The 27268-nt window shown below is 42.7% G+C and overlaps 3 protein-coding genes across 5 annotated transcripts; 2 read left to right on the top strand and 1 right to left on the bottom strand.

Moving 5' to 3' along the window:
- Positions 1-70: 70 nt before the first annotated feature.
- LOC120104831 (cysteine-tryptophan domain-containing zinc finger protein 3-like) lies at positions 71-2121 on the bottom strand. Its single transcript, XM_039116667.1, has 4 exons — positions 1919-2121; positions 1222-1346; positions 1009-1097; positions 71-395 (listed from the first exon to the last, which is right to left on the bottom strand). The coding sequence occupies exons 1-4, from the start codon at positions 2098-2100 to the stop codon at positions 288-290; spliced, it is 504 nt and encodes a 167-aa protein (XP_038972595.1). The 5' UTR covers positions 2101-2121; the 3' UTR covers positions 71-287.
- A 319-nt stretch (positions 2122-2440) lies between these two features.
- On the top strand, positions 2441-3685 carry LOC113461356. The gene has a single exon (XM_026801295.2). The coding sequence runs from the start codon at positions 2446-2448 to the stop codon at positions 3487-3489; it is 1044 nt and encodes a 347-aa protein (XP_026657096.2). The 5' UTR covers positions 2441-2445; the 3' UTR covers positions 3490-3685.
- Positions 3686-15604: 11919 nt separating this feature from the next.
- LOC103697593 (auxin response factor 17-like) lies at positions 15605-26584 on the top strand. 3 transcript variants are annotated; one of them, XM_039116692.1, is made up of 16 exons: positions 15605-16081; positions 16251-16500; positions 16604-16937; positions 18443-18555; positions 18965-19063; positions 19146-19202; positions 19283-19438; positions 19552-19636; positions 22690-22798; positions 22886-23050; positions 23128-23250; positions 23454-23529; positions 23715-23862; positions 24023-25227; positions 25722-25912; positions 26183-26584. In XM_039116692.1, exons 3-16 carry the CDS (start codon positions 16895-16897, stop codon positions 26379-26381), a joined length of 2769 nt encoding a protein of 922 aa, XP_038972620.1. In that variant the 5' UTR covers positions 15605-16081; positions 16251-16500; positions 16604-16894; the 3' UTR covers positions 26382-26584. The 3 variants fall into 3 exon arrangements, with proteins under 3 accessions (XP_038972620.1, XP_038972619.1, XP_008777704.2); XM_039116691.1 differs by having other exon boundaries at positions 16251-16937; XM_008779482.4 differs by having other exon boundaries at positions 15606-16081; positions 16251-16937; positions 22708-22798.
- The last annotated feature ends 684 nt before the right edge of the window (positions 26585-27268 follow it).

Here is a 27268-nt window from a genome sequence, read left to right on the forward strand (position 1 = left end):
TGCAAACTCACCATTTTTCTCACCCAAAAAATAGAAAAAAAAAAGAAAAGATATTAAATACACCTTTATGCAGGAAGGAAAACATTCCATAAATTCCAGTTTCAGATAAAAGGATAACTTTATGTTGAACTTCAAATGAAAGAATAAATGAATACAAAAATAGGGGAAAAAATAAAATGAATACAAAAATGAACACCATACACTTTCTTTTTAATATTTCAGATCTTAAATTGGTGCTCTAGCTACATCCCTACATTCTTCAGTGAGAATGTGATCAGGCGAACGACTCAGCTCCCGGTTTCATGTCCGTCAGTGCAAGAGTGGTGTTTGATAGCATGTTCCAGAGCACAGTGAGATCTCATGGATGTATCCATTGCAGCAGTAACATGCACCGACTGTAACACAATAGGTAGAGACTTCAATTAGTGATTTTGGAATCAGCGGAAGGCACATGCAAATATAACTTATCCTGGAAGAAATGTTTGTGATTTGAATTCATTTCTGAGATGAATCATGCTTTGAAATTGCACCAGTATACTCAATTACATTATGCTCTTAGATTCAAAATCAGGAATGAGTTTAAGTGAATGGATGGAAAACAATAAGCTCTTCAATTTGACCACACGCACTTCCCTTTTGTTTATCCTTTTGCACTGGCTCACAAAACACATGCATGCCCATAGCGGGTGTGCATGCAAATTCTGTTTGCAGATCAATGCCGACAGGGTTTTTCATGGAACTTTTTATCATCTTTCAGATTTGGATTTTAATTGTTTTGCATGGTTTATATCTAGAGACCAGGGTGTTTGGTTCCAACCTGTCTTCTAGGTATTTAGCTTCCCCTGTTTTATGTGATCTGAATATCTATATTAGTTAACAGGAAGCTCTTACCTACCTTCACTCCCACAATAAAAAAAAAAAAATCAACCATACATCTAGTGGAACAAACAGTTGCTGCTTCCTTTCCAAAAGATCTAGCAACAATTAGAAGAAGATAATATTGCTTACAATCATGAGGAGCTGCTTTAGATGAGATGCATTATTATTCTTTGGTTCGAAATTCCATGACATCCCGGTATCTCCCTTATATAAGGTACCTGGATTGGAGTGAGAATCAAAGTATTAGTCCAACAGAAGATATCTTACCGTAATAATGCATTAATTAGGTGCTAATAAGAAAAACAAAAAAAAATCATAAACTAATTTTGGTAAAGTGATTACTTTGGCTACTTGAACAAACATGCTGCAGTGCAAAGGCAACTCTTAAGTATGCCACCTCCATGCACTTGTATGCAAGAGCAGTAACTTCAGTTTTTCCATTCTTCTCATTAGTTCCCGCACAGTACCTGCATTTAAAGCGTGATTCAAGATAATAGATCGATGTTGGTAAAAAATCTTTAAGATTGTGAGAATGCAAGTCTTCAATACATGGAAAAATAATATGGTGGAACTTTCTAAATAGGATAGTTAATGGGCTAATTTTGGCCAGAACTTCCAAAACCATAAACAGAAAAGATCAGCACCACATGTAAAGAAAACATAAGTTAGTGTGTTATTGATGTACATTAAGCAACAAAGATATAATGCAGAGTAAAATTGTTTGCCTTTTCCATGCATTTACTATATTCTTTAAGAAAAATATCAAGGTCCTTTAATTGCTTATTGATTCGCAAAGGCAAGTGGCGATCTTCCAATACATCAACAAGGGTCGTAACAGCATGCGGTTTAGAATCCTTATGTCCGTCACTTTAACACTGCAATTGTCCAACAAACACCGTTTATCCAGTTCTCCAGGTTAGAAATAAGCTTTTCGGCAGCATAAATGTCATAACAATACTAAGCCAAGCATTATACAAAATATGTTTGGTAAACTACCAATTAGCATATTATACTTCAAAGAAGTGTTTGTATAACTTACTTGAAAAGATTTGCTGCATCAATGTAGCTACGAAATGCAACTAGAGCATTCCTTGGTCTCGTTATTGGAATTGTGAGGCACTCTAGCAGGTATGCACCTTTCAAAAATTTTAATCCTGCATGCAGGTAGATCTCACTGATCTTAACTTCATCACTATTAGCCTGCAACATTTGAAACATCATGAGCGATCTTATATAAAATGAGTTTAGGAATAGAGACTGAACAAAGAACAAACAGAACTCTCCCTTCACGTAACCCAAATTATTTTAGGTTAGTGTTTAGACCGTCCCGGGTTCCGTCCCCAGTGAGGATGGTAACTCTTATCTCGTCTCAGTCCACCGAGTCATAATTCGACTCGAACTCTATCTCGTCTCCCTCCACCGAGTCCTAATTCGATTAGTAGTCCGGTATTGACGTCGAAACCAACTCAAATCGGAAACAACAGAACCGAAGTGCCTTTATATCCGCGTCCTCCTCTGTCCTATGGTCATCGTTCAGGGAATCGGCGACAAAGGAAGGCCAACCCTATGGAGCACCAGAAGAAGGAAGCCGTGAAGACCTTGGAGCAAGCCGAAGAGTTGTTCAAAGCCAACGACCTACAAGGAGCACTGATGGGGGCAGAGAAGGCTGGAGGCCTCTTCCCCTCCCTCCCTGGTCTCCCTAACGTGCTAGTCGCCTACCGCGTCCATGTCAATGCCAGGTTAAAAAAGCTACCGTCCGGGAAGACCGACTGGTACTCTGTCCTCTGCGTCCGACCCTCGTCCCTCCCCGAGGTGATCAAGAAGAATTACAAGATCTTCTGCGACCTCACCCACCCTGGCAAGAACAAGTATGCCGCTGCCGAAGGTGCTTTCAAGCTTGTCGAGCAAGCTTGGAGATGCATAAATTCTTCCATCACCAGTCCGGAACCCCAAATCACAACATCTCGTCGATATCCACCACCGCCTCCCGCTCGGTCTGGCGATGCCAAGCCGAAACCAGCCACCAGGAATTCTGATGGCAAATTGGTCTGTCCGCATTGCCAAGCAGAGTTTGGCTGCAACATTACAGTCGAGAGTCCTGTGCTTTGCAAGTGCCAGAGCTGCCACGGTTGCGCCGTGATTACACCGGAAAACAAGTTCACCGGTTCTTCTCTTCCTCCTCGGCCAGGCACAGCACAAGCCACCTCTTTCACTCAGCCCTCTTCATCGCAGTCGAGCATGCCGAACTTTCTGCTGTGCCCCTTCTGCGCGAGTCGGAATAGCTACACAGTAATTGACGGCCTCTGCCGCATCACTTGCAAGCAATGTTGCGTTTCTTCTTCCATCAACATGGATGGTGCTTCCTCCAACAAAAGCGATCAAACTGGTGGTGCCTTGCCGCCGAGTTCGCAAACCGGCATGGTGTGCCGAAAGTGCCGCACTCCGTATGACGGTGAGATACCGATCGGCCGGCGGATCCTTCGGAGGTGCAAGCTGTGTGGTTCATGGGCTTCCATCAAGCTGGAGATCAAGCAAATCACTGTTTACGATGATCAGCGGCGCACACTGGCTGCCGACCTGCCGAACCAAACTACTCGTGGCTCCAGGTAGTGGTGCCAAGCCTTCAGATTCGCCGACCGCCGGAGATTTGGTTCGTTGACCCTATGTGTAATGGGGAATAAAGAGTAATGGAGATGGGAGGGGCCAGAAACATTTTTTGTCATGCCGTTATAATAGACATAGGAGAAATTTTTTAGTTATTGAACTTTAATTTTTAGTTATTTTCATCTTTATCACGATGGTTATGAGTGTTTAAGGGATTTTTTTTTAATCAATTTATGTCATTATGTTCATGCATGTTATGTTCATGCATATTGTGTTTGAGTGTTCTTCTCAGATTGCACGGGAAAGCTTCAATTTTTCAATCACGGTCGTTCACATATTAAACAAAACCTTACTCTCCACTTGGACAAGTCCAAGCCAGATAAATCAAACCAATATGAATTAGATGTAACAAATACCAGCTATAAATTGTCAAGCTTTGGCATAAACTAAAAGTTGTGACCAATAACTACCAAAGAACGATCTAATGGAATCACTAAATCCAGATTAAGATGTACCTATCAAGTAAATGGCTAAAATTTAGCCCAACCTTGGATCCAAAATAAACTTGGGCTGGACCTAGGTTATGGCAGGCCTTCAATAAAGCAGTCAAACTTGCTTTCCGCCACTAGTACAATAAACTATTATGAGAGTTGAGGACTGTGATCCAATTAACTCATGGATACCTTTCTTGTAGTCCTCTTCTCTTATAAAGCCATATCTAATTTTTCCCCAGGCACTGATAATGTCATGGTGGCTTATTGCCTTGGGCCCCCCTCTGGCCTCGGTGGATTTGGTTACGCAAGCAGAAATCTACTATCCTTAAAATAATGAGTAAGGGAAGAAAACGGCTAGGCTTTGCCATGGAAGCGGTGGCAGGGGAAGTAGAGGTCTTGACCTAGGGGCCCCTTTCTGCCTATCACCTCCCCGAAGATCTCAAGTTTTTCAGAGGAAAAATTAATAAATAAAAGTCACTACAAAGTATGCATGATTTTGGATAACCTCAATTCATGAGTTTGCTTCTTCTATACTCGAGCTAGAGTTATGTGTCATTAAGCAACATGTCTTCCACGCAATTAGGTGATTTCACAGTGATATGTTTGGGAAATGGACTTATTTTGATTTTTTTTAAGGATGCGTGAAAATTACTAGGAAAGTATTTGAAAACTAAAGTGACAATCAATTGATGGTCAATTATGTGACTTTAAAGCAACTGCTCATCTCATGTTAAAAAAAAGGTAATCAAAGATGGTTGATGAGGCATCTCCTACTCAGATTTTTCTAGCATATTAAAAAAAATTGTTTCATCCTTTTGCTTCTATATCAACACCTAGAAGCAATCATTAGAATTCCAGCCACGGCTTCAGTCTATTGATTTGGAACCATTCCTAGTTACCATTAGAAGGAAGAAGATTATGATGAAGAGGGAGAATTGCTAATAATTAGACACGAGAACAGGAGTCTGCTCCCATGCTAACCATTTGTCTATGGAAAATGTAACACTCTCTGTCTCCTCATATGAAGATCAAGAAAGACAAGAAGGAAGCATTGCTTGTTCCCTCCTCTCAAGAGACAATGAGTCAAACATCATAGGAGCTTGCTTTAATAGCAAGAGATTTCCATAATTAAAAGGCTAAGAGGGACATTAATCTATTCCTCATCATTATCACCGTCCTTTTCGACATCGCTTTAGCTACTAATTATGATATGCCCGGAATGTTTATCACTAGAAACGGGTCCACTTAGGGCAGGTGATTGGAGGTTGTCTCCATCAACCTTGAGCTGTTTCCAAATTGTCCACTTTACATTAAACTAATCAGGCCAAGCTGTTGTGGTTCACATTGGATTAGACTGATCTCACTACTAATTCTTAAACATTATCTATTAACAGAATGCGCTTGTCATTCTAACTTGAATAGTTATATTATCTCACATTTAAGTAAGAATAGCTAACTTAGCTACCTATAATTATATAATATTTTCTAATCAGGTTAGGTTTAGTGTGGCCTTTTTTTTCCTTTGTTGTTTTCTTCTCAGTACACTGGGCCATCTCCAATTAATCGAGTCAAAAACTAAATCATATCCAGGGTGAGTTCAGTCCCATCTTGTGCAACCTGGCATGGTTGGTGGAGCAAAATTTGGATTCGGAGTTGGATTTAGTGGGTCCCAAGATCAGTACGTATGGAGTCTATATTCAACAATTTAGATTGACAATTTAATTTAAAAGCAAATTAGTTTGGAAATGCATATATTGAAATCCCTGGTCTCTATTTGTTCAACAAAAGGCCCTGCAAGATCACCCTTGAGCATGTGAACTGTATGCGAGAAGAAAAAATGGCTGATGATTTTGGTCTCAAGATCTTTGTAAATTTACTCTCACATTTTATTGTGACAGTCTACTTGTCCCACAAAGAAAGAAGGAAGAATGGAGAGAAATAGCAGCCACAATGGGTGTTTGTCCTTTTGGAAGTGATGGTTAAAGATCCAATAAAAGAGAACTTTGGACATACAGTGGAAAGTTGTACTCCAAAATATAGTAAAAGATTATAAACTATTTGATAATTGCAAAAAAGTTAGGCACTATCAACGCCAGAACAATTAGCTCAAACATGGATACTTCAATTCAAAAGCAAAGTCTGACCGCCCTTTCTCACAAATTAGTAGTTTGGATAATCCCAATAGGAACCAAGAAGCAGATCGTTTGATTTATTTCACTAAGATTATAGGCTACTATCACTGTCACCTTGTTATTATCGTCCTCATCATCGCTGTTATTGTTATCTTGTGAAGGCCTTGGGTCAAGAAAATGGCACATCAAATTTCATTAGCTAGATATCTAGTCTTCAATGGAAGCCACGATGGTTTGACCGTCAATAAATTGTAAAATGGTAAATTCTGGAATTAAAATTCCACTTTACATGTACGCCCTTTCACAAATAACTTCTCTCCCTGCCACAAGCAAGCCTAGATATTGGTTCTTCAGAGAAGTTCTTGCCACTCCAGTACTCCATGAAGGATTTATATTGCAATTTCGTATCAATGGGCTCCATGGCAGTTGAGTGCCTTTTGACTTTTCCTGACAAAAACTCCTTTTCTTCAACTTTTCATGAGAAATTGTCATCTCATGCATTGCCTTCACATGCATGCCCATGCTCACCCACCCAGTTTGATTGTGCAAAGGACAAGGATGGGACCAGCGTTAGAAAGATGTGTTCATGCATTTGGTTAGGTGGGATGTTTTCACTCAAGTCACTGCTTGGTTAGCATTGCAAATCTTCATGCTCTCGAAAAAGTTCACTGACTTAAAAATAGAAAGCACATCTTTAAACAAGTTTTCCAATTTCATTGTTTGATCAAATCGGAGAATGTACTTGAGAAAGCTTTCCAATCTCATGACTTTTGAAATGTCGATTGACAAAGGCTGCACTGGTACGTACTAACCATGAGAGTGTTTAGCAGTAGCTCAATGACACTCCTGACCAATGGTACTGAGGTGAAGTAATTCTCTGATGAAGGTTACGAAATGGAGACTCATAAATGCCTAAAGAAAAGGCTTCTTAGTTATAGTGATTATCATTTCAAAGAAAGATTAATATATGTTGGTTCCATGGAGTTTTGCTTAAGGAAAACGAAAGAAGCAATCATGATCTGGTAGCATCCGATATATATAAGTGTTGAAACAACCCATTACTAGTCCACAATCATATCAGTGAGTCAAGTCTCTACTAGTTAAGCTTAACCAATCTGATAGAACGAACAGACTCAAATTAAGTTGTATAAAGTCTGGCAAAAACTGACCTCAGGTCTAGCTTGTCTGGTAAAACTATACAAAAGTCCTGCATTTTCAAGCTAGCTCCCTTTATTTCTTTATTTGGCTTCGTCGGAGGATGGTTAACGATCGAGGACAGAGATTTAATCAACAAGTGCCTAAAGCTCAAATAAGTTCTAGATCTTAAGTGAACCACTGCACTAATTTCTGCATGTAAACAACACAGCATCATGTGCGCCAGCCGGGAGCCAGAGGCCTATGTTCCAGCACCGGAGGTTGGGCCTATTTTTCACTTACTCTTTGCTGATAATCGTCTTCTCCTGACTAGGACGCAGATTTCTGAGGCACGGGTCATTTGCAGGGTGTTGGCGGGCTACTTCGCGGCGTCCGGCCAGAGAGTGAACTTTCTAAAGTCAGCTATATTTTTAGCCCCAGCACGGAGGCTAGAGTTAGACAGAAGATCCGGAGAATATTGCATATACCGGAGCAGGAGAGGACGTTGACCTATCTGGGAGTCCCCATCACTGGCCGGAGGCTACAGGTGGCAGAATGCTCGGGCCTGATGCAGCGGGTCCAGAGTAGGTTGGAGGGATGGAGGGCATCCTCCTTATCCATGATAGAAAAATTGACACTGGTCAGATCGGTGTTGGGGTCCATGCCGATGTATCTCATGGCCAACACTATGGTACCAAAGACGGTTCTGTTGAAGATCGAGCGTCTTCTTCGGAGCTTCTTGTGGGGGTCACACAGTGGAGGCCATGGGGTGCATCTGGTGGCCTGGGAGCAGGTCTGCCTTTCCACTAGTGAGGATGGTCTAGGGGTGCAGTCCCCCTTGGAGAGGCGTGAGGCATTCATTGCTCGGCATGCGGTTTGGTTCATGTTAGAGCCACATGGCTTCTAGAGTCAGGTGATGGTAACTAGATATGGTTGAGGGGGTTCAGAGGTGACATGGAAGGGTTGTCGAGTCTCTTTCATATGGCGCGAGATCAGGAGGTACCTGCCAACTGCGTCGGCAAACACCAGGTGGTTGATAGGCAATGAACGGAGTATTGATGTGACTAGCGAACCGTGGATGGACGCCCTTCCTCTGAGGTGCTGGCCGACTATGGTTGATACAGAGGCAGCGGAGGGGCTGCGGGTGTGCGACCTCCTAGCACCAGGAGGAGCAGAATGGGACGAGGCCAAACTTCGACAACTGTTCATGGCACACCTAGCTGAGAGGATCCGTTCTCTTCTGGTACTAGGATGTGTGGGGCCAGATGTCAGGGTGTGGGATACCTCGTGTCGAGCCAGTATTAGACTAAGAGACCTCTCCCATGTTATCCAGCTGGAGCATAAGCCGGGGCTGGATTGTACTTGGATCTGGAGGTCCAAGCTCCATCCAAAGTGTGAGAACCCGTGCGAGCGTGTGTTTAGTCCCACATCGGTTATTCGCTGGGTAGATCTTGGATACTTATACAGGATCAAGAAACCCAAACAATAACTTCCGGCTAGCCATTTTGGGTGAGGTCTTGGGTTGTTACAAATGGTATCAGAGCGGACCCGGCCCATAACCTATGTGGACTAGGGGACACTACAGCACGGATCCATTGGGGCTGACCACATGCCAATCGTGGTATTTGTGATTAGATTTGAATAGATATGAACCCTTAGCCTGACGAGGACGTCAAGGCTTGAACGGGAGGAGTATGTGAGGACCCGTGCGGGCGTGTGTTTAGTCCCACATCGGTTATTCGCTGGGTAGATCTTGGGTACTTATACAGGATCAAGGAACCCAAATAATAACTTCCGGTTAGCCATTTTGGGTGAAATCCTGGGTTATTACAAATGGTATCAGAGCGGATCCGGCCTATAACCTATGTGAACTAGGGGACACTGCAGCACGGATCCATTGGGGCTGACTACGGGCCAATCGTGGTGTTTGTGATTAGATTTGAATAGATATGAACCCTTAGCTTGACGAAGACGTCAGGGCTTGAACGGGAGGAGTATGTGAGGACCCGTGCGGGCGTGTGTTTAGTCCCACATCGGTTATTCGCTGGGTAGATCTTGGGTACTTATACAGGATCAAGGAACCCAAATAATACCTTCCGGCTAGCCACTTTGGGTGAGGCCCTGAGTTGTTACAAATGGTATCAGAGCAGATCCGGCCCATAACTTATGTGGACTAGGGGACACTGCAGCACGGATCCATTGGAGCTGATCACGGGCCAATCATGGTGTTTGTGATTAGATTTGAATAGATATAAACCCTTAGCCTGACGAGGACGTCAGGACTTGAACGGGGGAAGTATGTGAGAACCCGTGCGGGCGTGTGTTTAGTCCCACATCGGTTATTCACTGGGTAGATCTTGAATACTTATACAAGATCAAGGAACCCAAACAATAACTTCCGGCTAGCCATTTTGGGTGAGGTCCTGGGTTGTTACACAAAGACAGCCCTCTTCTTATGGAAGGTGATATAGGATCGCCTTCCAATGAGAGCAGTGTTGAACAGGCATTGCTGAAGGATCCCCGTAGAGTGCGGGACATGTGGAGCTGAGGAGTTGGTGGATCATGTACTTTTCCAGTGTACATGGGCGAGGTCGACATGGCAGTGATCTGGGATCCCGCAGGAGGCTCAGAGTGAGAGGCTACAGTTTCTACAGGTGATGAGATAGTAGCTGGCCAGTTCGTAGACTTGTCAGGAGGCTATCAGAGCGACTTGCACGGCACATCAGATCTGGCTGGCAAGGAATGCTCGTATCTTTGGCGAGCACAGGGTGTCACCGAGGTTTGTTGCTGAGTTTGCTCGGGCACAAGCCATGGAGATCAGGGCCACCCACCCTTCATATAGACCTTTAATGGCTCAGAACACCTGGTGTTCCCTCTCTGCTCCGGCAGCTCCTCAGACGGTGTTTTTCACCTGGGAACCCCCACCCCCGAGCTTCCAGGGGTCAACTTTGATGGTCGACGATGGATAGCGGTACGCGGGGCATTGCAGGTTTTGTTATAAGAAGCCCGCACTCCAGGGTGGTGGCGGCAGGTGGCTGTCAGCTGTTTGACAAGTCGGTTTCAGGGGTAGAGTTGCGAGCTGCCTGGGCGGGTCTTCGACATGCGCAGGTGGTGTTGCAGGCCAGTTTAATCATTTTGGAGAGCGACTCGGCCACGGTCATCGGATGGATTCCGGGGGGGTCGAGGGGTGAGAGCACAGACCATCCCTTGATCCGAGATGTAGGGATGATGATGAGAGATGGGAGGGCCTTCCAGGCCAAGCATGTATTCAGAGAAGCCAATGGGGCGGCCGATTGGGTAGCTGCCTACGCGGCCTACCACTCAGGGTACACCCATTGGTCCGAGGAGGGAGAGTTGCCACTGGCACTCCACGAGCTGTTGTATTTTGATTTTATTGGTGTATCCTTACACACACTGTATGAAGCACCCGTTTTAAGCGCGAAAAAAAAGAAACAACATAGCATCCACCTGGCATCTGGAACTATTTTTTTTTTCTTACTTCCTTTGTTCAGGTGACCTGCAATATTCGCATTTGACATAACTGGGTCAAGCCAACTTTGTTGACATTCAATTTTGTCACAGATTACAAGCTCTTCCCACGATCTTGAAAAGTAGGTATCATGAATGCAATCCACTAATGACTATCGAATGGCAAGGCTAGACGATACATAAAGTTGATTCCCTTTAATTCCGTTTCAATTACAATGGCTGAGAACCACCCTTTTTCTACACAAAAACTACCCCATTTCAATTAAGAATCACTTATTTTTCAAGTTCATCATGCAACAATTATGACCTTTTCTAGCGCTAGTGCTAGCACTTCTGCTACTAATAAAACTAAAACTATATACAAGTGCAACTACCACAGCCACTGATCCTTCTATTAGCACTGCTGTATTTGTTTTTTATCAACATTCAGATACTGCCTTTACCACTACCTATATTCCTTCTCAGTGGTGGAGCTCGGCCTTTTGAGCTTGGTCTTTTGAGCTCGGTCTTCGGAGCTCGGCCTGCATGAGCTCGGTTTTCGGAGCTCGGCCTGCATGAGCTCGGCCTGCATCAGGTCAGGCTTGCTGTTCGATTTGGATGCTTTAATTGTATTTGTGGGATGGTCCATTTTCCTCCCCAACACTACCTCCGACTTCCGAGTTCGAGTTGCTTTTTGGCTCGGGCAAAGGAAGTAGTCCAGTCGTCGATCGTCCTGTAATATAGCCAAATGTCTATGGAGATGTATGTGCTAAGTAGGGTGTACTTCTCATACATTCGGAGCTAACGGCCTTAAGCCGAGCTGTCCAAGCCGAGATAAACGTCTCTGCTCCGAGGTCGACTTCAGCGGCCTTCTTTAGCTTGTGGTCGACTTAGCAGGGTGCCCCCACTTAGATCGGGGCGTGTTGTCATAGGAGGCGTTGAATGGCGTTGAAAGTCGTCGAATATCGTCGAAGTGGCATCGAATGTCGTCGAATGGTTCCCGAGGTCGAGGGAGCCTTAGCTCGAGGTTGACTCAACAGCGCTTAGCAGTGCTTCCCGAGCTCGAGGGAGACTTGGCTCGCAGTCGACTCAGCGGGGCATCCCGAGGTCGAGGAAGACTTGGCTTGCGGTCGACGCAGCGGGGCATCCCGAACTTAGCCGGGGGATCATGTGCAACGTCGAGGGAGCCGGGGCTCGCGGTCGACTCTGCGATGCTTCCCGAGGTCGAGGGAGATTTGGCTCGTGGTTGACGCAGCGGGGCATTCCGACCTTAGTCGGGGGATCATCCCGAGGTCGAGGGGGCTTGGGCCCGCGGTCAACTCAGTGGGGTATCCGGAGGTTGAGGGAGACTTGGCTTGCGGTCAACGCAGCAGGGCATCCCGACCTTAGTCAGGGGATTATCCCGAGGTCGAGGGGGCTTGGGCCCGCGGTTGACTCAGCGGTACATCTTGAGGTCGAGGGAGACTTGGCTCGCGGTGGACTCAGCGGAGCATCCCGACCTTAGTCGGGGGATCATCCCGAGGTCGAGGGGGTTTGGGCCCACGGTCGACTCAGCGGGGCATCTCGAAGTCGAGGGAGACTTGGCTCGCGGTCGACTCAGCGGGGCATCCCGAGCTTAGTCGAAGGATCATCCCGAGGTCGAGGGGGTTTGGGCCTGCGGTCGACTCAGCGGGGCATCCCGAGCTTGGCCGGAGCATCCCGAGCTTGATCGAGGTCTTGTCGGAAGTATATACAGGAGATGGACCTCGTCCGTTGGTGATCGTGCGCCTCCACTCGGAGCGGGGCGACGTTGGAGATAGAGATACCCGTAGGTCGTCTTTTGCATTCTCCGACCTAGAAATAGGTAAAGTATTGAGATTATTTAAAGCCAAAGTGGCATTTCGTACCTTTCGGAAACATTTTAATGGGTCCCGAGCTTCAAGGTCGCTTAGAACTTGGCTCAGTATCGGCCTTCGGAGCTCGACCTTGGGGGAGGCATTCTGCGCTCGGCCTTCTGAGGTCAGTCTTCTGAACTCGATCTTCGGAGCTCGGTCTTCTAAGCTCGGCTCGACCTGCATGAGCTCGGTTTGGCTTGCATGAGCTCGGCCTTCTGAGCTCAGCGGGGGCTTCGGTGATGGCGACGCTCTGCAGGAGAGCAACGTCGCGAGCGCCGTCCCGAGGACTTACACCCATGAGGAGGGAGTACATACTGGTCTCTTATTTACTGCAGGCCTTGATGATCCGAACGAGGGAAGTGGGGACATGTAGCCTTCGTCCTGATTGCGGAACAAGAGAGAAGAGTTTGAAGGGCAATGGGATATAATGGGATTGTACCTTTTGCCACATAGGCTTACAGTCCTATTCTAAAACTCCATAACTCTCCTCCTCCAGACCTCAGCTTTTATTTCTCTTCCCCTCCAACTCGTTGACGTGAGACTCGGGCTACTACTTCTCACTGGTTGCCCCCATGTCCCACGTCGTTGCAGCGGGAGCCGTGCCTGATTCGAGATAGCTCAAGAGAAAGTTTCTTCCTCTGCTTAACGTGAACCTGTGGAGGCGGCACAGGAGGGGCCTCCACTTGTTGCAGACTTTGGACTGCAATGGCTAGCGCTTGGGACAGCACGTCGAACTGCTTGGGTTAGATTTGTGGAACTTGATCTGCCGGAGTTCTTGGTGGTAAGTTCTGGACTGAGCGTCTAGAACTTGGTGTGCGGTGGCGGGAAGCGTTAAAGGCTCCTTTGCTCCTTAGCTTCATGGCCACGACTTGGTCCCTTCCTCTAGCGCCAACTATTGCTGGAAATTGGACCCGGGGGTGACCACTGGCTGAGAAGGAGGAGCTCCGGCATGGGTGGTGCGTCGGCGGGCTGCGTCATCCGGAAGACCTGCAAAAAGTCGATGGCCGGGGTTTTCGGCGCCGGCCCTCGGATGTTTAAGTCAGAGGGGGGCTTTTGTGGAGAAATGTGATAATTTGTATGTAAAAGTCACAGCCAGAAATCAGAATCCCCCCAGAGGAAGAAGTTCCCCTTTTATAGGAGGGGTGCCAGTGTTACCTGTGACGTGACCGGACAAAGTAATAAGTTACCGTCATGATTGGGCGTGATCGTGTGAATTAATGAGTTGCCGTGGGTGACTGGATAGAGTTGAGTGAGTCAACTAGTTACCGTGGATGGCCTGAAATTTTGAGTAAGCTGGAGGTCCGTGGAGATCGTGCGCATTTAATTGTTGACAGTCGTAGCAGGGTATGGTCCCTAGATGATATGTCGTGGCGTGGCCGGCAAGCAAAGCATGGTGCGATGAGGCTGCTGCAGGGCATGGCCGCAGCATATGGACGACGAGATCGGCCTTCTGAGGTTGGCCTCCTGGTCTCAGCCTTTTAGCTCGGCAGCCTTCTGTGCTCGGCCTTTTGAGCTCGACAGCCTTCTGTACTCGGCCTGCATGAGCTCGGTCTTCTGAGCTCGGCCTGCATGAGATCAGGCTTGCTGTCGGATTTGGGTGCTTTAATTGTATTTGTGGGGTGGTCCATTTTTCTCCCCAATATTTTCAACTATATATGCATGCGTGTATACATGTACACATACATGCATGTGCCTAAATTATTGTAATGGTTATAATTTGAAGAATAATTTCTATAAAAACGAAGTGGAATTTTTGTGATTATAGGGAGATGCTTTTCTTAGTCCATCTCAATATGAGGACAATAGAGCTTTAATAATGCGATACTTGCTGCTGTGAAATAAAGATTTCTATTGTTGGCTAAGCAATGCCATAGCTTCCTCGATGACCGTGATAAGATATTTGCTTTGAAAAATGCCTCTATTGTGCCGCAAGCAAATGGCGACAAAACCAAATGGTGATACGATAAAGCGGATGTTGACAATTATTATAAAGGCCAGCATACAATAACTCAACTAGAACAACTAGTTGAGGGGGGCAAAGCACCTGATTTAATCCCCAAAAGTTCATTTCTACTAGTTATTAAAATAAAAGAAGGAAAATAAAAGGGAGTCCATGGCTTGGCATTTCCTGCGGCCCGCGATTCTAAGGCTGTAATTGGTAGAGGGGATAAGTGGGGATAAAACTACTTACCATCAAGTATAAAATCTAAAACAAATCTATATTCCATAACATTTCTCCTCATATAGTTCCAAAAGTTTGGTAGCAAAAAACAAAAAAAAAAAAAAAAAAAAGAAGAGAGAAACGAGATGGAGAGAAAAGATAAAAAGGGTTTCGGGTTTAGAGGAGAGGATGAAAGTTGAAGAGGCTAAGAATAGAAGAGAGAAAAAGTACCAAAACAAAAAAAATTACTTGTGGCCATAAATATAGAATCTGCAATTATAGATAGTCCTACTTCATGAATTCAATTTTATTGTCGCCTCTATAGTGAATATTTTGTACATATATATATTTTTTTTCAGTTACATTTTGTTGCTGTCTTATAAAACTTATCTAGATGAATGTAAAAAATGCGACAACACAAACTATCCTTTCGTCAATGTCTAATGCTGTAGAATTTTATGGACGCTAGATGGTCCCGTTTTAATGATAAAATAGCAGTTTCCCCTCTTCTTCTCTTTTTAATCGCAGAGTTGGAGATTTTGGCCAACCACGTCACATTCTCCATCATCCAAACTAATAACGTGTAGGTTTAGCAAAAAAAAAAAAAAACTAATAACGTGTACATCACGTGCAGGCAAGTTTTATTATACTAAAAATATATCTATTTGAGTAAAGTTTGCCACTAAAGTGATTTCATGTAAAAATGTCAAACCCCGATGGTGCATCAGTAAATGCAGCTCAAACTCTGTCCCCCTAGAACTAAATAAGGTAAAGTAGTATGTAAGGCCTAAAGGATAAAAAAGACCAAGAAAGAGAAAAAAATATAGCCATAATGGCGGTTTCTGCTGATTGATCGCTCCCTCGGTAGTGATAAATATACCTCTGCTCGTGGCTTGAGCTTCGGTTTTTAAGCGAGCAACCAAGCTCCTCTCCCCCCTCTCTCGCTCTTGGAGTCTTCGAGCGAGCGAGCTGTCTCCGGGCTCCGATCCAAACCCACGGGGAAATCCTTTTGTGATGCTAATCTCCTCCCTGAAATGCTCCATCGCCGCGGCCTGGAACCCCGGAAACCCCGAGCTCGTTCGCTGCGCGGGCGGTGGAGATCTGGGCTTCCTAGGATTTAACAGGAATCACATGCGCTCGCAAAGCTCGGCTTAGGGTTTCCCCACTTCCTTCTCCGGCTTCTCGGGTAACGAGCTGGTTTTCCTGGTTCAAAGAGCTTCTTCCGGATAACTGTGGGGATATGGTTTGAGATCGAGGCGTGGTTGAGGAGGCAAGCTTGTTCTGGTGCTTCGGGAGCTTTTGTTGCTGGCTTGAAGTGCTGGGAGAGCTTCTGAGGTGAGATCTGGGGGGTTTTCCAGTTTACACTAGGGTTTCTTCTTAAATGTGTGGGCTTTTCGGCGAGTTGTGGTGGTTCGAACTGCTCCCTTGAGGCTTGGAGAGCTTTTTCTCTGCGGAAGTTTGAGATTTTATGGGGTTATTGATTGAAAGTTTTCTTGTTTTGTAGGGTTTTGCTCGGTTGCTTCAGTTGAGTTAGCTGGTGTACTTTAGCTTGGTTTTTTTTCTTATTTCTTGAGGCTAGTTACTAGCCTTTCTGCTCTTGTTCGAAACCTGGGGTGGAGATTGCTAAAGCAGGAGTTTTGGTTAGAATTGCTTCTGACGTTTGGAAGCCCAGGCTGTACCAGGCCTGAGGAAACGGAAACTTGTGAAATCTGGGATCTCGATTTTGGTTTCATCTGGAATTTCTTTGTCAGAAGGTGGAAATAATCTTTTCATGTTTCAGATTAAAATATGTAACTCTTAAGGCTTGCATGGCTAATGTCAGGAACTGATGAGACTGGACACGAGAATTTCCTGCAGTGAAACTGACTTCGGGTGAAGGGTGTGAGCATATAGCTTCTGGCTTTCTTTCACTAAGTGGTGTATTTCAGGCCAATTTTGTGTTGGTCCTCTTCTTCAAGGTGTAGCTGTTGGATGAACTGAAGCAGTGGGTTCTTTATAGCATTTTCAAGCAGGGAAGATAAAAGTGATAGTTTTGTTGACGAGGTGCCTCCATTCAGAGAATTGACCGGTGTGTTGAAGAAAAAGAAGAGCTTTTGTCTTCAGCTTTTTTGGTTCCTTTCGCATTAAACCCTTCGACATCTGCAAGAGATGAGGCCCTCATCATCAGGTCTTGCAAATCAGCCTCAGGAAGGTGAGCTTCTAAGCAGCTTAATCTCTTAATTGTCTAAAAACTTTGTGTTAATGGAACTACAGTGTTAGTACCATGCATTCTATGTAGCTGCTGTAGATTCATATTTTTATATTTTAACTCATTATTGTGATTTTTATTTTTATAGAATGCATGGTAGAAGGTATCATTCTACTGGTTTTGGGTTCTTCGTCAGTTTTGCTTTTTTCTCTATAATCCATGCATCATGGATGAATGCACTGTGCTCTTTCGGAATTTGACTTCCCTGTTGAAACTCGGAAGTCATTGAGAATTTTAGCTGGTTGCTAGTTGGTTGCATGAGCATGAACTACGTAAGCAATATATAGATTTTCTGCTCCAATGAACTAGTCTCTAGGCTTTATGGCAGGCCCCAATGTTGTGTTGGCCTGTAAATTAGCATTATTTAGAAGGTCAATGTCACCCTGATGCCCATTCCTAGACAGTTGTCAAGCCTTGATATGTCCTGTATCCATAAAGACAGACCCATATAGATGCAATAAAATCCAAGCAGGCTGAGGTTAAGGTGTATGATCAGTGGCTGGATAAGGGTTTCTTGATTGGAATTTCTCGTTTGAAGTTCGAAATTTGAGATTTTTGTTTATTGGCTCCAGGTGACTATCTTTTGGGTTTTTCCTTCTTCTGAAGATATTGGTATGTTTTGCATTTAGTTTTCAATTTGATCTTCTTTGGGTTTAATGGTGTACAATGTACAAGCTCTGTATCTTCTGCAACCCAAATCTTGGAATTTTCTACAGTTTCAGTATGTCAAGTTTCTCCTTCTTCTAAATTACCAGCATCTGCCTGTATTGGTTAACAGGCCAGTAGTTGCACAAAAGAACTATCCAGTTTGCATTTGCCACATATCCAAAATGTATGTGTGTCCTATGCCTGCGATTGTAGAGGATTGAAAATCTGTCGTGCATCCCAGTCTTGCATGGTTGGAAAGTTAGTCAACCTTACTCAGACAGTGGATTCAAACTGTGATATACTTGCAGGGCTTACCTACTTGTGACAGCCCTTGTGTCGCAGACAGAGAGATACCAGTCTTTCTCTGAGGAGCTGTGGTACTAAAAGAGCCATGTTCAGGAGATACAAATCATAGATCTATAACATTCCTTAATGTAATAGGACTGGATTTCAATCCGCGATGGAAGAAAGCAACATCCTCTGCAGACATAGACTTAGCTTTCTAGTTGTACTTGTAGTTTTGCATTGTATGGTCAATTATCAGATAATGATAGGAGTATTTTTTAGGTTTAAATTTAAATTTTGAAACAGCTTGCAATATTTAATGGTTTTGTTTATACATCTTTCTATCTATTTAGCTAAGGTTTCAAAACCATCCTATATAGGGAAACAATTGTATGCATCTTTAGCTATAATTAAAATACTTTGCTGATCAATTCCAAGTCATGATCATTTTCACCTTGCTGGATCTTTTTGAAGTTTGCTTCTAATGAGTGCCATATATATTCCATCATTTGCAGAAGAACAAAGATGTCTGAATTCAGAGTTATGGCATGCATGTGCTGGACCTCTTGTATCTTTACCTGTTGTTGGAAGTCGTGTGATATATTTCCCACAGGGCCATAGTGAGCAGGTCAGTTTTGCACTCAAATTATAAATCAGGTTGTTTCACTCATGGATTACAAAGGCATGCACTATTATAAAGTGATGATATGTTTATGACTGGAGTGTAGGGCAGGTACTTTTGAGTTCGCCTTGCATGGAACAATTTTTCATACATTTTCGCTGGCTTGCTAATTGTGATGTGTGATTTCTACTTTCTTATGTCTTGCATGTTTCATAAATTTGCACATCATGTATTTTTCAGTTATTTATTTTTTTGTTTTAGTATCTATAAACCTTGTATTTTTTTGTTTTAGATTCTGTAAAAGGTTCTCTAATTCAGCTTCACTGTAGGCAAACTTTCGTGATAAAGATCAGGCCTTCTGTCTTGGGTTCCTTATGATTTTTGTGAAGTATAATACTTCTCTGCACCCATGCAGGTGGCTGCATCAACAAACAAGGAAATTGATTCCCATATTCCCAACTACCCTAGCTTGCAGCCGCAGCTGATCTGTCAGCTGCATGATGTTACGATGCATGTAAGTTAGATATTCATTTTTGGGCATGTATGGTTTCATGTCCAGCTTCCTGATGCATGAATGTATGTTGTGAACACTTCAGGCAGATGCAGAGACAGATGAAGTTTATGCCCAAATGACATTGCAACCTTTGAGCCTGGTAATCAACAGTATCTATATGCGATTACACTATGTGTGCTTCACTGCTTTGTATAAAGTTTGGCATTATCTTATCTACAGCAAGAGCAAAAAGAACCCTATCACCCTACTGAACTGGGTACTCCCAGCAAACAGCCAACCAATTATTTCTGTAAGACACTGACTGCAAGTGACACCAGTACACATGGTGGTTTCTCTGTTCCCCGTCGAGCAGCTGAAAAGGTTTTTCCTCCATTGGTGAGTCTGTTTTGTCTTGTGAACTTAAACAGGCTAAGTGGCTGTTTTTCTGGAAAGTATGCATTACAAACTACTTGTCTTCTTATTCTTCTATATCTACGTTGCTTTTCAAGGATTTTTCGCAGCAGCCTCCTGCACAAGAGTTGATTGCAAGGGACCTTCATGGAAATGAGTGGAAATTCCGTCACATCTTCCGTGGTATGCAAGAAGTTTCAACTAGTATCGGCATTATATGTTACTCTAAATGTACCTTGTTAAGTCATCAGTATGTTTTTACTAACCATGTTACTCGTTATGATTAATTATTGGAAATCACTTGTTTGAAAAGATATTCACTTAGTACCCTTACGATATTTAAGAAAATGTGGTACAATTTATTGAGCTCTAAGAAAACCTTGGCTTCTTCTATTCTTTGTCTTACTCATTCTCCAACCCCAGGAGATATGGAGGCTTTGCTCCTAGTTTGTGAACTAAATTGCTTAACTAGTAAGGTAGGTGTACCTTTTTGCCCACTAGTATTGCACGTATTATGGCAGGCTTTCTCTTGTATAATGTTGACTAAGAACTCAGCACAAACTCCCAGGGAGTGATATCGGATTCCAGGCTGGTTGTATAAAGTTTTCAAAGCTTGGTTAACAATGGATAAGACTTTGATCCATAAAATCATCCCCAATTAAGTGGTGAAAGTTAAGACAGTCCTCTGCATTTTCACATCCTTTATAATTATTACAGTAATCAAATTACATGCAAGGCAATTTTATCTTGTTCATATATGTCTTTTCCCTCTTTTTTCTGTTTGTGTATGATGATGCATGGTATTAATATCTCAAATAAGATTTAAGCAGGTTATTTTAACTATCTTATCTTTCAGCATGAAATATGATAAAATTATGGCTTACTTCTTATTGATTATATATAGGATATATAGGAGATTTCCTTATGCCAGGTCAATCTTAGAGATTACTGACATAAGGATTGTAAGAATATGTTTTATCGAGAAGTTCAGAAACAGAAAAAATGGAAATTAAAAGAATGCTTGTGTATATTATGCTTTAATGTGCTTATACCAAGATAAGTTTGTGCCTGGATGCATTTAATAAGGTAAATGAGTGATAAACATGAAGAGAGCATGACAATGAGAGGAAGACACTAGTTAAAAAAGTTGTGCAATTGAAGTTTAGAAGCATGAATAAATGTGGTAAGCTCTCAGAAAGTTGAAGGCCTACAACATCCTAGGATGTGATCATAGAGAAGAGTGAATGGCCAACTAGGAGTGTAACAGGTAATTTTGGTTATACAGGAGTAGGTATGGTTCTGCTTATCATAATCTTTATTGATTTATGAGGTGACATGTTGCTGTTGTTCAAAGTGGATATGTGGTTTGAGGATGAATGAAAAGATTTTATGTATATCACATCTGTCAACTTTACATTTGGGGAAAATTGGACTTTAAACATGGTGTCCTATTGTGAATAGTCTCTGGATAGTAGCAAAAAATGATATAAGAATTAGTTGTGCAATCATGTGGATGTAAGTTGTTATATATGGGCCAGACCACCTTTACTGCCTTCGTGGCTAGGGCCTCTCCCCTGATAACCTTGTCAAGGATTTGAGGATTTGCATCCTCTTCCTCATCAAAGCTGTTTTATTTTCATCCCCAGGGTGATTACTTAGACATCACTAGGGATATGCATTGCCTTATTTTCTTTCTTGCATCAGGAATTATGAGTCAGCTTGCTTGTGCATCTATTGATATTTTGTTGACTAATGAACAATTATGAGGTCATGCAATAAGTGCACAAGTTTTCTGATTTACTTTTGGTTATACCATCTTATTTTCTGTGTAAACATCATTGATAACCATCTCCTGCGCATTCCATCATTGTAAAATAGCAAACAACAGTGTTTTTTTAGTTAACCATTCATCCCTTTCTCTATTCTAAAATTTAGTTTGGTAATTTATATCTGTAATTTATTTTTAACAAACATAAGTGGAATACTGCTTGCTTTTAGTACTGTAGGTATTAATGATTTTCAAGTGTCCACTATAACTTTGTTTCCTTAGCTACATATTTAAAATTCAGCAGTTTCTCATAAATTTATTGTTTTTGATGATTTCATGCTCTACTATGATCATTGAGAAACTTAGATCTCGATGCTGATGATACTTTCTCTAACATTACTGATATGCTTGTTTGGATGTAGGTGCTCTACTTTAAGGGCATTGTGTTATCATGTTAAAGAGTCACATTGTTCTTGTGTTATAGCGATCTAAAATATAGCCTAGCAGCTTTAGAAATGATAATTTAGTCATGCAATGTGGAATGTATGATATAACATGTAATGTAACATCAAATATAATTCTGGTTACTTATCCTAATAAGCATCATGAAATGTGGCTGTTCAACTGATGCATGAACATGTAATTTACATTTGCATATTTTTTTGATTGAATATATATATGTGTGTGTGTGTGTGTGTGTGTACATTTAATTTCGATTGTTTCATTTATATTTTGTGTCCTTGATGCACTTATTCTGCCACAAGGTGTAGGAGCATTTGTGCTATAGCAAGCTTGATATGCTACTTGCTTGCTGGCAGACACCAAAGAGAAGGCAAGGGACATGCAAATAAGTTGTGCATTCCGCATTGGTCTGCCATTATGGCCAAGATTAGGTCTTTCTCAGGACTGAGATGAAGAATGGGGTGTTCAACCTTGCATGATAGACTTGATTTGCAGCATTTGATCATGAACTGGTTGCAAACATCATGTTGGCTTCTTTTCAACATGATATGAAAAATGAACTGTTCATGTCTGTTGGGTGTGGTTTCGGGTTGAAATATCAAGTTAAGGAAGTCATTGAAATTTATTTAATATAAATTGTGTTGTTGACGTAAGTTGATTTAGGCATAACACCAGTGTTATAGAGTTTAATCTGGAATGACGTATTATGTTTTCAATTTGATCTTTCATATTATATAATTCTGCAGAATGTTGAGGATAGTGTCTTTGTAATTAATCCTCTTGGATTACATGTTTGAAGACCTGTGTTCTTGTATTTTCTACCTAGTCTTGTTCTCATGTGATATTGTTGAAAATGCTGGAAAGTGCTAGCTGATACATGTGGTTTATATACATATACATATACATATACATATACTTACACACACATATACATATACATATGCACACACATAAACATATACATATACACATATAATGCTTGACATGTTTGCTATTTTGTCACAAGAACACATTCTTGATGCAGGTCAGCCAAAGAGACATCTTCTTACAACAGGATGGAGTGTTTTTGTAAGTGCCAAGAGACTTATTGCGGGGGATTCGGTCCTTTTTATCTGGTATTGTTATATAGCCTTGTTTCCGTTGCAAAGCTTCTGGCACCTACATAAATTTATGTTGCTAACACAAGTATATTGACTTGTTAGGAATGAAAACAATCAGTTACTTCTGGGCATTCGGCGTGCTAATCGACCACAAACAGTTATGCCTTCATCAGTTTTATCAAGTGATAGCATGCACATAGGCCTTCTTGCTGCAGCTGCTCATGCTGCTGCGACAAATAGCCGTTTTACCATATTTTATAACCCTAGGTACAGTGGTGCATTTTGCAGTGCCTATATGTTCGTGCTTTTGCCAATTGATGATATCTTATATTATTTGATTTCAGGGCAAGCCCTTCTGAATTTGTTATACCGCTAGCTCAGTATGTTAAAGCAGTCTATCACACACGTGTTTCTGTGGGCATGCGTTTCCGAATGCTTTTTGAGACAGAAGAGTCAAGTGTTCGCCGGTGGGTTTGTATTATAAGTTTTATCATTTGTTTAAATTTTTGAGCATGTTCTTAAATGTGCACTGTCGTGTACTGATTGAGCACTTTAATATTTCTAACCTGCATTTAGTTATGATTTATGTACTGTCAAGCATCACTTAGAACAGGTTTTCCACATTTTTATGGTTTCAACTCGTGTAATGCTTTGCCTTGTTTATTTCCAGATACATGGGCACAATTACTGGGATAAGTGATCTGGACCCTGTCCGTTGGCCAAACTCGCATTGGCGTTCTGTGAAGGTAAATATTCTCAAACAGCTGTTATATTTGATTTTCAATATAGACTACTCTGTTCTCACAATGCAGTTATAATATTTACTGTAAGCTTGTTGTCTGGCCACTTGTGCAAAGGTGACTGCTTGGAATAGGTTGCACATGTGCCATCTTCAGAAATATGGTTATAAGCTTGGGGTTTACTGATTCAGGTTGGCTGGGATGAATCAACTGCTGGAGAGAGGCAGCCGAGGGTGTCCTTATGGGAGATCGAGCCTCTAACAACATTCCCAATGTATCCAACTCCTTTTCCTCTCAGGCTTAAGCGTCCATGGCCTACAGGATTGCCCTCATTGCATGGTATCCCTTCTGATTGCATTTTGTATGGGTTGCCAAGACCATTACGAGGATGCCTTATTCCAAATGCTTGAGATGGTTATTTTAGCAAAACAAAAAAAAAAGTCTCGGTTGTTTTTTGGCTGTACTTCTCCCCATCTTACCCTCATCATAATTTATGTAGGTGGAAAAGATGATGATCTCGATCTGAGTTCTCCACTGAGGTGGCTTCGAGATGGTGGAAACCCAGGGGTCCAATCTCTGAATTTCCAGGGAATTGGTGTTACACCTTGGTTGCAGCCAAGGCTTGATGCTTCAGTACTTGGCCTGCAACCTGACATGTACCAGTCAATGGCTGCAGCTGCACTTCAGGAAATAAGGACTGTGGATCCTACAAAACAGGTATCACCAACTATTCTGCCATTCCAGCAACCTCAAGTAACAAGCAGATCCAGCCATCTGTTACCGAGCCAGATTCTGCAGCAAGCACAACCTCAATCACAGCAAAACTTCCATCATACCATTCAAGATAACCAGGTTCCAAGCCAGACTCAGTCCCAATTCCTTCAGCATCAGTTGCAGCATTGCAACTCATTTGGTGAGCAGAAGCAGCACCAACAAATTCAGCAGCACCAAATACCACAGCAGCAGCAGCATCTGCAAATACAACAGCAACAACAGCGTCAACAAATGCAACAACAGAAGCACTTGTCTGATCATCAACAAATTCCTAACGTAGTGTCTGCCTTGTCTCAGTTTTCCTCTGCTTCTCATTCCCAGTCTCCACTGCAAAAGAATTCCTCATTTTCCCAACGACAGAACCTTCCAGATTCTAATGGTAACTCTGTTTCAACTTCTAGTGCCTTCCCCCTGCATAATATTTTGCGACCATTTTCTCCAGAAGACACGCCACTCAGTTTGCCAAGAACTACCCCTCTAATCGCTTCCAGTCCATGGCCATCTAAACGAGTTGCAGTTGAGTCGATTCTCCCATCAGGTGCTCAGTGTGTTGTTCCCCGTGTGGAACAGTTAGGTGCCACACAGCCTAACACCTCTCCACATTCTGTAACATTGGCACCTTTTCCAGGAAGGGAATGTTCGGTGGATCATGGTAACATGGATCCCCAAAACAATTTGTTGTTTGGGGTTAACATAGATTCCTCGTCGCTTCTGGTGCAAAATGGCATGCCGAGCCTCAGAACTGTTGTCAGTGAATCTGATTCAGCAGCCATGCCATATGCTGCTTGCAATTTTTTGAGTCCCTCAGGAACTGACTTCCCATTGAATCAAGCCCTGACTAGTTCCAGTTGTTTGGACAAATCTGGTTTTTTGCATTATTCCCCTGAGAATATGGATCACGTGAACCCTCGGAGCGGGACCTTTGTGAAGGTGAGTGATTTTCCTTTTAAATGGATAATAGGTGACTTTACCACATTCTCTTATTTGGACTTTTGTTTCCTCCAGGGCATTTCAGATGTGGAAAGTTAGATTTGCTTTTACTAAAACAAATACCTAATGCTTTTTTATAATTATTTCGTTTTTCAAGTTAAAGGCTTAGCATATGACTCGATCTTGCAATGACGTAGATACTACATATGACGGAGATGGTAATTTTTGGGTAAACAATGCCGATATGTTCTGCCCTTTCCTCTCGAGAAAGCTGATATAACATATAGCATGCTAACTTAGTAGACAGTATATTACAACTGCTAGCATGTATATGTATTACCTTACCAGAAAAATATATAAACATTTAGAATAGAAGATGCTGATTTTGGGTTGTATGAGTTCTCTAATTAGACCATTTTACACGATTGATTTGTGCATCTTGAGTGAATCAGTGAAGTATGCTATCAACTAATCATCTTTGGTTGGCATCTTAGGTTTACAAGTCAGGGTCCTTGGGGAGGTTGCTGGATATCACCAAGTTTAGCAGCTACCATGAGCTGCGTAGTGAGCTTGGGCGTCTGTTTGGCCTTGAAGGCCAGTTAGAAGACCCTGTGAGATCAGGCTGGCAGCTTGTATTCGTTGACCGGGAGAATGATGCTCTTCTTGTTGGCGATGATCCTTGGCAGTATGTATCTTTCTGCTTTTACCTTCTCTATTGCTCACGATTTCTTCAGGAGCTCTATATGGACAAGGCTTTATAATTATAGTTATTTGATTTTATTAAAGTGAAAATCTTGTTTCTCAGATCTTGAACTAGATTTTTGTAATTGTCTTTATTATTTAGATAACATTAGTTTTCATAGTCAGGAAGCATAGAATGAATTGTACTTCAGGATCATTTTTTTTTTGCTGACATTTTATATGCTTCTCACATTTCTTTGGGTTGTGCTCACAGGGAATTTGTGAACACTGTATACTGCATAAAGATACTCGCGCCCCAAGAAGTGCAGCAGATGGGCAAACAAGGTGTTGATCTTCTGAACTCGGCACCCATCAAAAGACTCCCCAGCAACAGTTGTGATGGCTATGGAAGCCGGCAGGACTCGAGAAATCTGAGCGCTGGTATCACATCTGTGGGGTCTTTGGATTATTGAAGAAGTCTGCTAGGCTTTCAGTTTATGCCAGCTCCTTGTATTTTGCTGCACTAGCTCGCTTTAGAAGCTAGACCGGAGCACTGACTAAGTGAGCTATGTATGTCTAATAACTGTATCATATGATATCGACTCAGAACCTTCCTATACATGCAGAGCACTTATTATTTGAGTATTGATTCTGTGAGTATAGGCTATTTTACTAACTAGTCCTGCTACAGGATATTGCCAACAGGCCTCTGAATTCTTGAACTCCAGAATCTTAGTGACACTTTCCTCTTTTTTTGGTACCAATGACACTCTTTTACTTCAATTTAATTGTAACGAAATGCTGTACCATAAGGTGTCAGAATTAGATTCTAGAGAGAAGTAACCCTTTCTACTCAAAATTGAATGGTGTCAGCTTCGGCAGCTGCTTCAGAAAATGACCTCCAGAACTGGACCACACCGAACGTCGCGGCTCTCTCCATGTGATCAGGTCGCTTTCCCATTTTTGGAATTTCTACCCATTCAATCGTGGAAAAGAACCACTTCTTTGGGACACCGATGGGGATGCTTTTCACTCTCTTCGATTCAATTTCTACCCTCCAACCTTTTGTCGTGCTCGTATCTCTGTCCTTTTTCCAAAGCCAAGTGACCCATTTATCTGGAATTCACCTGCTCCGCTTTACTCAGTACAGTGTGGATATCATGCTGCCCGAGCCCACCATCCGGTGGATGTGTTTGGTTAACCGGAGCGACACATCGGCCTTCTTGATATTAAGTGCGAGCATGTGGTCTCCATTAACGCGCTATGTCAGCATTGTTCCTCTTCCATCATTTTCTGGTGATTCTCCGTCCCTTTCGTATCTTTGGCGCGGGCCAAAGGCCTCGGATCTGGTCTTCTCTCT

This window comes from Phoenix dactylifera, unplaced genomic scaffold (assembly GCF_009389715.1).
Source record: "Phoenix dactylifera cultivar Barhee BC4 unplaced genomic scaffold, palm_55x_up_171113_PBpolish2nd_filt_p 000119F, whole genome shotgun sequence".
Classification (NCBI taxonomy): Eukaryota; Viridiplantae; Streptophyta; class Magnoliopsida; order Arecales; family Arecaceae; genus Phoenix; species Phoenix dactylifera.

Coding starts and splice junctions, on each gene's coding strand:
- LOC120104831 (XM_039116667.1), bottom strand. CDS start 2,100: ATGATGTTTCAAATGTTGCAGGCTAATAGTGATGAAGTTAAGATCAGT. Junction 1,347..1,918: donor GATGCAGCAAATCTTTTCAA/GTAAGTTATACA, acceptor CTTTAAATGCAG/GTACTGTGCGGGAACTAATG. Junction 1,098..1,221: donor TGTTTGTTCAAGTAGCCAAA/GTAATCACTTTA, acceptor ACTCCAATCCAG/GTACCTTATATAAGGGAGAT.
- LOC113461356 (XM_026801295.2), top strand. CDS start 2,446: ATGGAGCACCAGAAGAAGGAAGCCGTGAAGACCTTGGAGCAAGCCGAA.
- LOC103697593 (XM_039116691.1), top strand. CDS start 16,895: ATGAGGCCCTCATCATCAGGTCTTGCAAATCAGCCTCAGGAAG. Junction 19,064..19,145: donor TGCATGATGTTACGATGCAT/GTAAGTTAGATA, acceptor TGAACACTTCAG/GCAGATGCAGAGACAGATGA. Junction 23,051..23,127: donor ACCATATTTTATAACCCTAG/GTACAGTGGTGC, acceptor ATTTGATTTCAG/GGCAAGCCCTTCTGAATTTG.